At 51.2% G+C, this 14123-nt stretch overlaps 1 protein-coding gene across 3 annotated transcripts in view; it reads right to left on the bottom strand.

Moving 5' to 3' along the window:
* ADAMTSL2 (ADAMTS like 2) overlaps positions 1 to 14123 on the bottom strand; it is a 65489-nt gene that overhangs the window by 9794 nt on the left and 41572 nt on the right. For all 3 annotated transcript variants that reach the window (XM_075015425.1, XM_075015426.1, XM_075015427.1), the window contains 3 exons: positions 13262 to 13388; positions 9003 to 9216; positions 5166 to 5321 (listed from right to left, as the gene is read on the bottom strand). In XM_075015425.1, coding sequence (XP_074871526.1) covers positions 5166 to 5321; positions 9003 to 9216; positions 13262 to 13388 — 497 coding nt within the window. The remainder of the gene's footprint in view (positions 1 to 5165; positions 5322 to 9002; positions 9217 to 13261; positions 13389 to 14123) is intronic.

Below are 14123 nucleotides of genomic sequence, written 5' to 3'. Positions count from 1 at the left end.
CACAACACTCCTGTTAATGCATCCCAGAATCAGGTTGCTTCTTCTGTAACAGCGTCATCCTGTTGGCTCATATTTAGCTTGTGATCCACTATCACCCCTAGATCCCTCCCTGCAGTACTCTTTGCTAGACAGTCACTTCCCATTCTGTACGTGTGAGACTTATTATTCCTTCCTAAGTGGAATACTTTGTAGTTGTCCTTTTTTCACACGAGAGAGCCCAATTTTGAAATAAGAACAATGCTGGGATGCCTCCCTGGAGGCCAATTAAGTCATAATTACCTCTGCTTAGTACACACTGAGTCCATTTTGAAACTGAAAAGGGTGGGGGGGGGGTCAACAAAAGTCGTTCATTTGGGTGGAGTTACTATTTCAAGTTAAATGCTCTGTTACTCCAGAATAGCAAGCTTTGCAGTATGGACGCAAGGGTTTGGGGTCTCCCCCACCAGGAAAAAAGGGATTTTCCTGCAAAAAAAAAAACAAACCCAGGCTATGGTTACACTGGTGAGTTTGCCGGCAAAACCCTGGTTTTGTCAATAAAACTAGTCGGTGGGGGGGGCAGGGTTTCCACACATAAAATGGGATTTGTCGACCGTATCTCAACAAAACCCGGTGTGTTCACCGACCGTTCTGCCTCTCTGCCACTTTCATCCACAGTTTCTGTCAACAGAACAAGCGTCTGGATGCCCTGCGGGGATTTTTGTCATCAGACAAGGCATCTAGGTCAATGGGAATCCCTGTCTGCTGTGCTTCCAGGTGCCTGTTTTGTTCAGAGAGTGGCTGGGCAGTCCGGCTGCTCTGTTGACAGAGCGGAGCGCTCTCCCGATCGGCTTTTGTGTGTGGCCGCACTCTGTCAACAGAAGTTTTGTCAGGAAATCTCTTCCGATAGTGACTTCTGTTGACAGAGCACTGTAGTGTAACTGTAGCCCCTGTGTAGACAAGCCCAAGAGCCCAGCCTGGGGTGTAGGGAAATAATCCTTTCCCACTTGGTCTGTGCAAAAGAACAATCAAAAGTAACAGCAGTAAAGTTGCTCCTCTTCCTCCAACCCCCTCCCGCATGAATTCCCCTTTTAGTTAGCATTGAAGCAGAACCCAAAACAATAGATTTCAGCTCAGAGCTAGACAGATCTCACTACGATGTGACAGACACAGAGAGCGGGGGAGCACAGCCAACTCACTAGACGATGCAAGATAGACATTGCTCACGACGGCGTTTCAAAAGACAAAAAGGCAATTATTTGGGAGAGAAGAACGGGAGATTATTACTACAAAAGCACTTCTAGACGCTTTGCCTGACTGGATATTCCCAAGGTGAACATGACCCAAAGGACAAAAAATATTGATTGGACTGAAAATGGCTAATTCTCTTTGATGATACCTGCACGTCTTTTGATTGACCATCACTCCAGGCTGGTTTTTGGTCAGCAGAATGGGGCCATGGCTGCAAATGCATGTCTGCATACAATTGCACATCGAGAGCATCTGCCATCTGCAAAGGACTCAGCAGGTTTCTGAGTCAGCTAACGGGACAGTAGAAACAACACCATGTGACTTAGGTACCAACCAATCACACAGGGTGAACAATAGGGTGCAGAATCCAATAGGCTGAGATAGGTTTGCCCAAACTGAAAAACAATGGGAAACACACACGGGTTCATAGGATCATAGAGCACTAGAACTGGAAGGGGCCTCGAGAGGTCATTGAGTCCAGTTCCCTGCCCACATGGCAGGACCAGTCACCATCTAGCTCATCCCTGACAGGTGTCTGTCAAACCTGCTCTTTAAAATGACGGAGATTCCACAACCACCCTAGCCAATTTATTCCAGTATTTAACCACCCTGACAGTTAGGAGAATAATTTTTCTCCTTCATCTTTGTAACACCCTTTTAGGTACATCTCCCAGGGCTGAGTTCTGTGCTCCATTACCTGGTCAGTAGGGGGCCCCTTGGGGAACACAGGCTAGAATTTGGACCCACGTCTGCAGGAAAAGGAGCCTGACCTCCCTGAATAAATCCTTTGCTCTTGTGTGCTGCCCATTCAGAGAGGGAAGGATACAGCAAGAGAGGCAGTAGCAGCGGGGACCTGTTCATAGCGAGGGGCTTCCATGACAAAAATCACCCGAAGCAGCTTCTTGGGGGGTTGGGGGGATGCTGATTTTCATGTGTGGGTTGCTAGTTTGGTATATTTGGCACATTTCAGGGACCGGTCAAACCGTCTGCTCCCTAGGAGCTAGAATCTGCAAAAGTGATCATAAATTCCTTTGTTTTTTTGGAGCAGAGCCACTCAGCTGTTTATTCAAGCAAGACACTGTGGGACAGGGAGATGGATAGCGTTCTCCACCCTCTCCATGCTGCTCCAAGCCCGTCTGTCTCTCCTGCTCTGAACAGCAGCTGGTAAGAGCAGGTGTCAAAGTAGCTGCAGTTAGTGGGAAGTGTTGTAAATAAAGGCTTCAACAGAGCTGGAAATCGTTCAGAAGCATGGACCTAACAAAGGCAGGAAGAGGCTGGGAGTGTGGGCCAATCTCTTGGCCTTGGGACCTCCACTGACACACCAGACTCCTGGGTTCTCTCTTTCCAAACCAGGAGGGCCCAAGGGTGAAACAAACCATTTGAGTACAGCAAAATTTGAGCTGGAGGCCTCTGATGAGAGAGAGCTGTATTCACCACCCCACTCATTCTTCATCTCCGGCGCCAGGACCGGCTCACAGAGAAGGTGCAAGAATTCTGCAGCTGGTATTGGGCTCAGGCCAGAGAGGAGGGCGATACTGGGAGGCTGAAAGTCTCTGAATCGCTGAACTCGAACAAGTTCTAATCTAATCCCCAGGTCATCTTAACTGTGAGTTTTCTGATGGTGAGAAGATTTGCAGCAGCCCCAGGATTTCCCAAAAAGCTTTCACAGCACTTCTCAGTGCTTGTGAATTTTATTCACTGGTACAGGGGTACCCATCCAGACTAAGAGCCACGTGGACAGAGTGCAAAGAGCCGTGTATTCCATATTTATTTTGATAGATTAGAGAGATAGATAATATGGGGCTCAATCCTGCCCCCTCCAGAGCCAGACAACCCCAGCTCCCCACTATAACCCAATCCCCCATCCCTCCCCCACAGCCAGGCACCCCCAGCCTCCCTGCCCTAACCCAATGCTCTCCCCATCCTCAAACTTGATGCCAGCAACTCACCAGAGCTGTCACTGCCACTGCCACTGCCACTACCGCCATGTGCTTCTCCCACCTAGCACTGGGGAGCACGCGCAGAGTGGTATACAGCACTCCCAGCATGTGGCTCCAAGAAGGAGCCACATTTAATTCCTCAAAGAGCCACATGCAGCTCAAGAGCCAGGGGTTGGCCACCCCTGCACTAGTATCTCACTGCACGGGCCACGACTACATTTGGAGTTGCACCGCTAAGATTCCACCGTGTGCTGCACAGCAGGGAGATACAGCTCTCGGGCTCACTGCTGGTGTCTGTGCTGTTAAAACACTGCATGTGTCCTCCTCTCACCCCTTCCTGCTCTGGGGGGGCCTGCTGGGCCCAGGGGAAGCACTTCCAGGGACAGGCTGCTCAGTCACTGAGGCCAGGTTTATACCACGAAGAAAAACCCATTTAAGATACGCACCTCCAGCTACATGAATTGCGTAGCTGGAGTCGACGGATCGGAAATCAATTGATTGACTCACCCCCACAGCGGAAGGTTGACAGGAGAAAGTCCCCCGTTAACTTCCCTAGGACCACAGGCAACAGTGGAGCCCTGGTGACTTCATTTAGTGGGGTATTTCCAGCCATGGAAGGAGGGGAAAAAAGTGACAGAAAGTTCAGCCGTTTGCTCGCGTAAGTCTTGGGGGGAGGTGGATGATTGCTGCATCTTTCTGCCCCCCCCCTTTTGTGTGCCCCCCTCCACTTACCCCCTGCAGGTCCCCTTGCCTGACCTCCCACCCCCTCTCCCAGTGCAACTCAAATGCAAGCAAACCTAGAAATACATTAGCTCCTCTATATTACTCTCGTGTATGTTCATACCCGCCCCAGTGACCCCCAGCACCCCCGCCTGGGAACAGGGTTCCTGATGCTCCCCCCAGAAGCAGAGGTGAGGTAGCAGCTCCAGTGTAAACACAGTCCAATCCAGATAGTCCCTGGCTTGTGCGGGGGTATTGCCAGTCACAGGGGACAGCCCCAGGCCCTTGCTACTCAGGTGGAGGAGAGTGAGGGAAGCCCCCCAACAGCGATGGGGCTTGCTGCCCAGTTGGTGCCCTATGTTTGGGGGGGGGGGTGTCCCCACACTCAGGGCTCCATCCCCTGCCCCACGAAGAGGATGGCACCTGTGCAGCCTCAGCCCTGTGTCTCTTCTGGTAAGCGTAGCTGTCCCCCGAGTAGGGAGGTTTTTCCTCTCCAGCCAGAGGGCAGCAGCGCAAGCAGTATTTCAGTGGAAAGTGCCTTATAATTGTAACCCCAGAGGTACTGAGCCCATGTGCTAGGGAGAGTGAAGTCCCTGCTCTGCGGCCTTGGTGGAGACCCAGCTGGCCTTTAGCTCACGTGGCAGAGCACAGGGCTTTAGCCCCTAAGTGAGTTAAAGGTTCAGTCCCTCCTGCCGACGACCCAGGTGCATTGGCCTTAAGTAATCACCACAGGTTAATTCTCCCAGCACTCTGGTCAGGAAAGGTTACACAGGCGGCATATTACTGGTGTGAGGCAGCACAGCTAGTGGGTACATGAGAGGAGTAGGGCTCAGGAGACCGGAGTCTATGTTCAGTTTTGCCACCTTTGGTTCCTCGGCTGTAAAATGCAGCTACTGATGCCCGAGGCCTTGTAAAGTGCTTGGGAGCCCAGACGGCACGAGCAGCCAGGGAAAGAGGCCCAGAAGGCAAGTTCACGCCCTGCGGTCACTGCTGATGACTAGCCCAGGGTCTGCCAGGAGGTCTCTGGCTGCACTGGTAAGAGAACCCAGGGGAAGAAAGGGGGAACTCCTCCCTTCTGCCTGTCTGAGCCAAAGGCTGTCCCCTTGCAGCCTCTCTGAACTCCCCAGGCCTGGCTGCACAGCTGAAAGCAGAATTTGCCTGCAGACGGTAAACGACGTAATGGAGCACGGCTGATAATAGCTTCCTTCTCCCCCTCAAACAGCTGATACAATCGTTGGACTACGATCCCTCTCCTCCCCTGCCCCCGAGGGCACTCACCGGTCCCCAGTCAGACACGGTCCACTGCCGGTCGCAGGGGGGCCCGGTGCAGTTCTTCTCGGCCAGTGGCTTGGTGTTCACATCGCACAGTTTCTCGTCTTCTGAGCACCGGATGTCCCTGGTCACCACGCTCCTCTCGCCGCACCTGGCTGTGCACTAGAGGGGCACAGAGTGAAACGGGACAGAGTCAGCGCAACCCGGGCACAGCCCCTGCCATGCAACGCAGCTGTTTTGTGCTCTCACCCTCCTGACGAGGGGAAGGTACATGTCGCCCCAGCAGCAGCCAAGGCATCTGGTTTAAGGTGTGATCCATGTTGGCCTCTTGTATTATCTGGCTTGTAAAATATCACAGAGCAAAAACAAGCCCACGCTGCATCCACGGACGAGTCTGACGTACAGTGTGGGTTACATCCTGCCTTCTTGCCAGCCCACCCACTGGGGACGGCAGGGGGACAGTTGCACATGGACCTGGCCTTTCAAAGGGTCCCAGACCTCTGGTGGGATGCCGCTGCTACCGTGGCAGTGGCCAGAGCTCTGGGCCCTGTTGAACGGCTGCAGTGGCGCTACAGCTGGTGAAGGGGCCATCACTAGGAACTGAGCAGCACTAAGGACTGACTGCCTCTGCCCCGCCCCTACCACTCTTGACCACACCCCTTCTACCATTGGCCCCGCCCCTCCCAGGGGCCAGAGCCAGGTTCCTGTCCAGCTTTGCCCTTGGGCCCATGGTGGGTGTCCATCATACTGTTTCTCACTAAGCACAGGCAGGGTGGGGTGCGGCATGTCCCCTGCCCCTGGGACACAGAGTGCTCCGACAGCTGGTCACCTAATCCTGGCCCCATGCTAAACATCACCAAGGGAGCGAAGTGGCTGGGTTATTGTCCCCCCAGTATACAGCCCTACACTCAGGTCGCTTCCCCACCTGGCTCTGCTGAGGCAGCAACAGCTGTGTTCTCCTCCCTTTCCCTGTGCACCCCTGGGCTGCCTGAGGTGAAGGAGCAGTCGTCCGCTGTAGGGGTGAGCAGCAATGCCAACTGCTTTGTGCAACCAGGTGGGACAGTTTCCCCACAAGGCTGCAGGAAGGAGATGCAGGAGAAGCAAGGGGTCGGAGTGAAGGGGCACAGTGCAGGGGTTACGGCACAGGAGGGAGGGAGGTGCAGATATTAGGGACCAAGGGAGCATAGTGCAGGGAAGAAAATGCAGGAATTTCAGGGCAGGGGACTGTGGGGAGCCTAGGGAGCTCACAGGGGACCTGGGTAATAGGGGGCACCACAACCACGGGGGCCAGGGGCACCAGAATGCAAATTTGCCCAGGGTATCATTTTCCCTAAGGCAGCCCTGTGCAAGACACTCACCCGAGAAGTGCAGGTCTGCCCTCTCCTCTTGCTCTACTGCCATGGTGGCCAGACAGTTCTGAAGCATACTTATGTATCTATCTATCCATCCCCATACACTCTATCCATCTATTTCAAGCCAATTTGGCACCCTGCTTCAGATTCAGATCCAAATTAGTTTAGCCTTGCTGCTGGCTGCAGAACTGCTCTGGGAGACGGCTCAGCAATCTGTCCCCAAGACATGCCAGAGGAGTAGCTGGAATTCTGAGCCACATGCCACTTCAATTTGCTAAGCTGGTCAAACTCCAGCGTTAGCACATGCCCAGTGAGCTTCTCTCTCCTGAAAAGTCAAAACAAAATAAAAGAGACCACCACATTTTTCCAATATGGAGCACTACAGAGAAAAGGCTACTTCACACTGGCACTCAGCGTAAAGAATGCCTTTAAAATACCAGCAACAGGCATTGCACGTGTCTCCTGGAAGAAAAGGGGTCATGTCATATCTGCTGGTGAAAACTGATGCAGCATCATTGAAGTCAGTGGATCTGGGACCGTTTGCACCAGTGGAGACTTTACTTCAATTTATACTTGCTCTTGCTAAGAAAGGGAGTTGGATTCACTTGTGAGCAATAATACATATATATGAAAAGCCAAAACTTGCACTTCAAAGAAAAAACTAATCAGCCCGTGGTCAGGAAGGAAATTATTCACCTCCCCACGTGCAGCAACACGGACCAGTTGTGTTATGGGTTTGTTTTGACATTTTCTGGCACAGGAGTTACCAGCCCCCAAGCAAAGCAGGATGTTTGACTAACTGATCAGCTGTCTGAACTGGAAGGCAAAACTCTGTTTCCTTAAGATCCTTGAGCAATTTGGCTTTGGTGTTTTTCCCTCCTGTGCAGATGGACAAGGACTGAACTTCAAGATTTTTTTTCCCCCCAAAAAAAAGATAATTTTCCATCAATGTGTGTGAGCAGGACTGCACTCCTACATGCGAGTTTTACACTTTTATTGAAAAGCCATACTAAAGCTTGTCTCTATTACTCAGGTGTAAATCCATAACAACTTCACTGAAGTGAATGAAGATCAAAATCTGGCCCTGGACAGCCAAAGAAAGAGCACTGGTTTTATCATTTAAAGGGTTTTATGTTAGAAAGCTAAATCCTCGAATGCTGGCAGATACACTCTGGCACACACCAGGATGGAGTGGTTGTAAATGAATTCAGAAGATCCTTATTGGAGGAGAGAAAAGAAGCTTTGAAGCCCAAGTGACTGACCTATCTTGAGAATGACTTCATGGCTAAAAACATTCCAGAACAGCTCTGAATTGTTGCAAAGGCTTTTACATAGAAGTGACAAAGAAAGGGTCTAGATCCCCCAGCTGCTGTACAGCTGAACAAGATTCCTTTGGGAGAAAAGTCTTCTTGTCTAGGAACCAGACTCAAAATCCCAAAACCTCGCTAGGACCAGAGATGAGCTCAGGCTTGATCCAAACTTCTCCAGAGTTCAGAAGGTTCCCAAGACAGGAGATCTGATCTCAGGCCCTCTCCAGTTAGACGTTTGTAAAGGAGGGGCAAAATCATCTCTACTGGGGACCTAGAGGAGGTCTGGTGGGGATTAACACATAACACTGACAGACACAGGTTGCCAGCACCAGGGATTGACCCTGCAATTATAGGGACTAAAGCCCTGTGCTCTACTGCCTGAGCTAAAGGCCTGCAGGCCCTCAGCCAAGGCTGTAGAGCAGAGACTTCACTCACCCTAGCATGAGTTCTCAGTGTCTCTGGGTACTACAAACATAAGCCATGTCCGGCAAGGTGCAGAGAAGCACCACGAAAACACCTTAACCCCATGGTCCCACCTGCATCCTGGCCTCATTCCAAGGCATGGTGGACAGGTCTAAATGACCCAGTAGTTAAAACACCCACAGCTGGTCTACAGCCAGTGGGCTGTCAACCACCACAGGCCTGGGGCAAGGTGGGTGGGGGGCCTGGTTCCAAAATGTTGAAAGGGGCGGGACCAAGGGCAGAAGGGGTGTGGCATAAGGCAGTCAGAGACACAGGGCTTTCTCTGCTTCTCATAGCCATGTAGAGAGGTGCTGCTGTGACACTTCAAAGGGGCTCGGAGCTGCCCCAAAGTAGCAGCAACAGCAGCCGGAACACTGGGTCCCTTTCAAAGGCTGGTCCCCATTGCAACTGTGCCCTTTGTGTCCCAACTCTCTCCCGTCAGCAGGCCTGTCTACAGTAATGCCCTTGCTAGCATCAGCCAGGCCACACCAGGGATGGGTCTGAAGAACAATGCAAAAATAGTCGTGGCCTGCGTAGAAATCATTGGATTCACATCTTCTGGATTTGCATAATTTTAAAACCTGCATCCCCTGATGTCTGGGATCTGGAATCACAGCCAAGAGAACTTCGTAAGGAGGCACCTGGCACGTGGGGGTTGATCCCAATCACCGTTGCCTGCTTTCTCTGCACAAGCGGCCGACTCTTTTCTGGGGGTTTACCTCAGACCACTCGGACATCTCCCACTGAGGCCCACACGCTGGGTTCTTGCAGATTTTGCGTTCATCTGGCCGGGTGATATCAGCAGATTCGCACAGGTCACTGTAGACAGAGCTGTCGAAACCCGGAGATATCATCTTCCAGCATCGGACGATGCGAAACTGGTACCCTTCTCCGCAGGTGCGGGAACACTCGCTCCAGCTGCTCGTCTCCCACCTGCAAGGAAGCGAGGGAGATTCTGACGGGAGTGTGTGCATTCAGAATGGGAGAGCTGCAGCAGGTCTGAGCTGAACAGCGGATTAGGAAAACGGTGTTCGGTGGAGGTCATTGCAGCTCAGGCATGGTTCTTCAAGGCTGCCAGTGACCCTGTAAATGATCATTTTCATATGGAAATTGTTGTCATGGGCACATTCTGTAACAAGGCCTGTGAGTCCAACAGCCACCACAGGCCCTAGGGCAAGGTGTGGGGGGGGGGGACTAGTTCCACGCTCTCAGAAGGGGTGGGGCCAAGGGTGGAAGGGGCGGGGCCTAGTGCAGTTAGCCCTTAGCTCCACTCAGATTGCAGCACTGAGCTCCCCTGCAGCCATGCAGCGCTGCCGCAGCACTTCAAAGGGTCAGCCAGCGGTCCAGGCCCTTTTGAAATGCCAGGCCCTGGGGCAACTGCCCCATTTCTCATCCCCCTTCAGTGGGCCTGAACAGGGCTGTAAATGTTTCAGCTACAGCCATACAAGGTAAGATTAGGTGGTGTTGTGCATCAGTCTACTAATATTTAATCTTTTTTTCTTTCTCTTTCTTTTTCTGTCATGGGTTTTACCCACCTTATAAATTTGTTAGTCCCTAGGGACCGCAGGACTGCTTGACATTTCACCCTGGAGACCTGAGTTCGCAGGGACTGTAAGACGCATGGACACCACCACAACAAACACTAGAACAAAACCTTCAGAGAGCCAGGTAGACCCATGAGAAGATAACTGCCGTGGTCTGAGCCTAGCCTAAAAAGATATACGTCCACAACAACTTTCCACACCCGTGGCAGGCTCAGCAGTTTGAAGACAAATGCATTACTGTTGTTGACCGGTGCAGGCATGGGCATTGTCCTCCTAGGCTGGGTACTGATGTCACACCCCCTGCCTTTGAAAGCACAAATCATCACCCCACATTGCAAAAACATACCTTTAGAATTGTCTGAAGCAGGAGAAATAAACCAATCACACAGCTCACCATTAAACTCAACAGGAGGTAGGGATGTCACAGAATGGCCAAAGAGTGAACCCTTTTATTTTCCCCTGGGGTACAGTTAGAAGAGCTGCCAAGTTAAGTGCTCCCTTATCCAATACTAGAGAGTACATTTAGGGTTTTTAGAACAGGAGGCCCGATGCACCACATTTACCCCCATTTTAACTCCACTGACTTCAGAAACCAGTGCCTAGGTAGCCTGGTTATAGAAACACATTCGTAAAACAGGGCCAAATCAAGCAATGAGTATCGTGCAGCTATGATGCTGCAGATATTTGGATGAAACATGCTTTGAACGTAAAGATCTACCCACTAGGAAAATGAGGGGAACATAAGTGGCTCTTGAGCAGCAGTTTTCAAAGGATGGTTCATGATCCCCAGGGCCAGGGGTGGGGGGTCAGGAAGGCAATCAGGAAGTCGCATGCTGTTGTGAAACACACACACCATTATCCCTCAAGGTCAAGAATTCTCCATCTGCTCCCTCAACCTCTTTCATCACATAAGCAATTACCTAGGCTGAGCCCAGAGGTGTTTTTACTCCTGCTTTTATATAACTATAGATAGGGTGGCCAAAAGTTTTGACTTCCAATAGGGGTGGCACATCTGAAAATCTCAAGCAAAATGGATCTAGTGCAGTGATGTCTCCCAGCAAAAAGGTCACCATGCTTGGTACACACTCCAGGGGTCAGGATGCAAATAAGGATTTGGGCGCCTTAAGCAGGACACCTTTGGAAAGACTCTGCACACTTAGCAGTACCACTCGCACTCAGAGACGCTCAACAGTTTAGCCAGACTTGGGCCCAGTGTGGTGGGTGAATGTAACTGGGCAATGTATGACCACGCGTTCAAACACTCACCTGCCCAACCCAATACAAACACCCAGCAGCAGTTGCCAAATTGCTCCACTTCCACATTTCATGTGTTTGCGTGTTTTATGCAGACCACTGCTCTAACCCACTTTTATGATATTTCATTAACAGGGAGCTATTACAGAACACGCATCATACAATTTGGCTTCTTTTCACTACTTGCCACCTACATTAGAATGAATAACACTCCTTACCCTGCCTCTTTTCATCCTTTTCCCCTTTGGCAGGCACTGTTCCTATCCCACCCATCACTTACATTTCTAGAGAAACCAGACAAGAAAAAAAACCTTCAAAAATTAATCGGAGGTGGGCCTAAGCCATGAAATTTGAACCTGCATCGGACTCTTAGTGTCCCCCAAATGGAAAAATCTTTGGATTTGGGGTTCCTTTGCAGAGGCTGATCCAAACCATGTAGTTCAATCCAAAACGGAGTGAGAGTCTGACCTTTCCTGGAGTTTGAAGACTCAAACCCCAGGCTCTCATTTGAATGGAATGCTGCTGTCTCTCATTGTGCATTTACATGATTGCGGATGTTAGCAAAGCTTGGGAGAGTAACACTTACTGGCCAGTTCATCTTCCCCTGACAAGAATGGAGAGTCTAGGTTCTACAGGCTGAACCTCTGTTGTCCCGCATCCTCAGGACCTGACCGGTGCCAGATGAGAGAATTTGCTGGACCACAGGAGGTCTTTATTGCCTAGCACATGACCAACACTCCCACTGCCTACTGGGCTCTTAGATGACATTTAGGGGTAAATTACAGCTAAACAACAGCACAGGACACTGAGAGCAGGACTGGTGGCTGGAAAAAAACTTTATGGAGCCACAGGAAACTTGGCCACACCCGTAAGTGGTCTTCTGGCTACCTAAAATCATGCTGGATTATGGATGTTTAATGTGTACATTAACAGCAGCTATGGCTTGGGAGCAAGACCAGTTCCTGCCACAGGAGTCATGGCTGGACAAAATATAGCAGGGTGAAAGGGAGTGGGAAGCCTCCTCCTCTTAGGCTAAGTCTACACTGGCACTTTACTTTCTGGCTCAAGGTGGGTTTAAAAAAAAACCCCTTCCGTGACTGCAGCAAGCACAGCACTGTAAGGTTCCAGTCAGGCCCACTGACAGGCTGAAGCAAAGGGGGCTGTATCCCCAGGTCCTGGCATTTTAAAGTGGCATAGGGTACCAGGCCCCTCTGAAGTGCCGTGGCAGCACTGCTACACCACTCCGCGCAGCTCTGAGCGTAAGGAAGCGCCACAGTCTGGAGAACACTAAGGGCTGATGGCCCTAGGCCCTGCCCCTGCCACCCTTAGCTCCACCCTTCCAGGAGCACAGAGTTGGGCTGGTGCCAGTGTAAACAGTGCTGGGAGCCGTGAGCAATTAACTAAATCTCTCGTGGAGGTGGGTTACCTAGAGGGCTGGGAGAGCCCTCTCCTAGTCCTCCTGCCATGGCCAAACTGCTGCTGTGGCTTCACTTTAAACTCTCTGCTGTAGACAAAGCCTCACAGGCAAGGCCCTTAGAGTGTTCCCAAGAGCTCTGACGTCCCAGACTTTCCACCATCTCTCCACAGAGGCAAGAACTCAGGCCCAGGAGGGCTGTCCCACCCCTCACAAATGCAAACATGCCAAGGATCAACAAAGCACACTTCAACCTGTGATTAATCCACTCTGGCCAGGTTTCCCTGTAAGCTGAGCACTTGGGCAGCCACCCAGGAGAGATTAAGGTGCCATCCTGCTGCTTATCAGAGCACCAACAGACACCAGCATTGGTTTCTATTGTTGGTGCACATCCACACATACCTTGGTGCACATAACAAAATTTATTCTGCCCAAGGATGGAAAAAAATTAGAGGGAAAACTGCTGGCCAGTGAGTTCTCCCTCTCCCCCTTCTGCTGGCCTGGTGAGGAGATAGCCGTTGTAAATAGAGATGGGTTACACCAAATCCCAGAATCAGCCATCTCAAGGCCTTTGGAAGGGTTCTCAGCCGGGTGGCTTGGCCCATCCGCGTTTAGATTTCATTTGTTTGGTTGTTTTTTTAAACCCTTGTCCTCTGAGTGGAGATAGGTCACCTTAGTGCCGAGTAGGAAACCCCCACCAGCTCCAAATAACTCTAAAGAACACAACGCGTATGACCGCGTGAAGAACGCCTTTGTGAGTTAGTACCTTGGCTGGCATTCTCTTCCAGCACAGAACTCATGGACAGGTTCAGGGCGGGTCATGGCATCACAGTGTGAATCATCCACTTCGATCCCATCATAACGAACACACATTGCATATGTAGACATCACTCCTATTTTTAAAAGAAATACACACACACAAAACGCATGCTTGGTGATTCTTGCATCCAGACGGCTTCTGAGCTGCACATTCCCAAATTCCGTTCCAAATTAAAACTGAAGGGCCATGACTGGACCTGACAAGTCAGCAGGGAAGCTGGTGACAGACGAGGATGTGGCTGGGGGAGAGGAATAATGGAGAGCCCTTTTTGCCTGTAAGGAGCAAGATGGCCAGGGCTGGTAACAGACTTTGCCTAGCTCTAGGCAATTGGGTGGCAGGTGTAGATTCTGAGGTCCCCTGGAAGGGGTGAGCCCTTGGATAGAAGGGGTGAGCTAGGGGTATCCAGCCCTCAGCAGTGCCCAGACCATGCTGTGCCTCCCTGAGCCAGTGCTTTCAAATTGCTCGGTCCTAGGCCTCCTGGCTCCTCCCCAGCAGCCTGGAGAGTGGCCCTTGGGATACCTGGTTAATGCACACTTTGAAGTTCTCCTTCGTGTTGTTCCAAGGTGGAACAACATGACATCCCAACCAGCACTTACTATCAAAACTAGCATAGGTGAAAAATGTTCAGGGGTTCTCGTCATCCTGCCATGGGCCAGCAAGCTTGTTAGCAGGGTCCCTCACCCCGGCTCTCAAAGGAGTTTTAGAGTCTGATTTTGCCCTGCTCTCCTGTTGGTGCTCAGAGAAGCTGGGGAGTAGGTTCTCATCTCCCTCTCCCCACCCACAATTCATGCCGCTATTGGGCCTTACT

The sequence above is a fragment of the Carettochelys insculpta genome, chromosome 21, assembly GCF_033958435.1.
Source record: "Carettochelys insculpta isolate YL-2023 chromosome 21, ASM3395843v1, whole genome shotgun sequence".
Taxonomy (NCBI): domain Eukaryota; kingdom Metazoa; phylum Chordata; order Testudines; family Carettochelyidae; genus Carettochelys; species Carettochelys insculpta.
The sequence above is the reverse complement of the archived record's forward strand: the minus strand, read 5'-3'. Positions and strand labels throughout refer to the sequence as shown.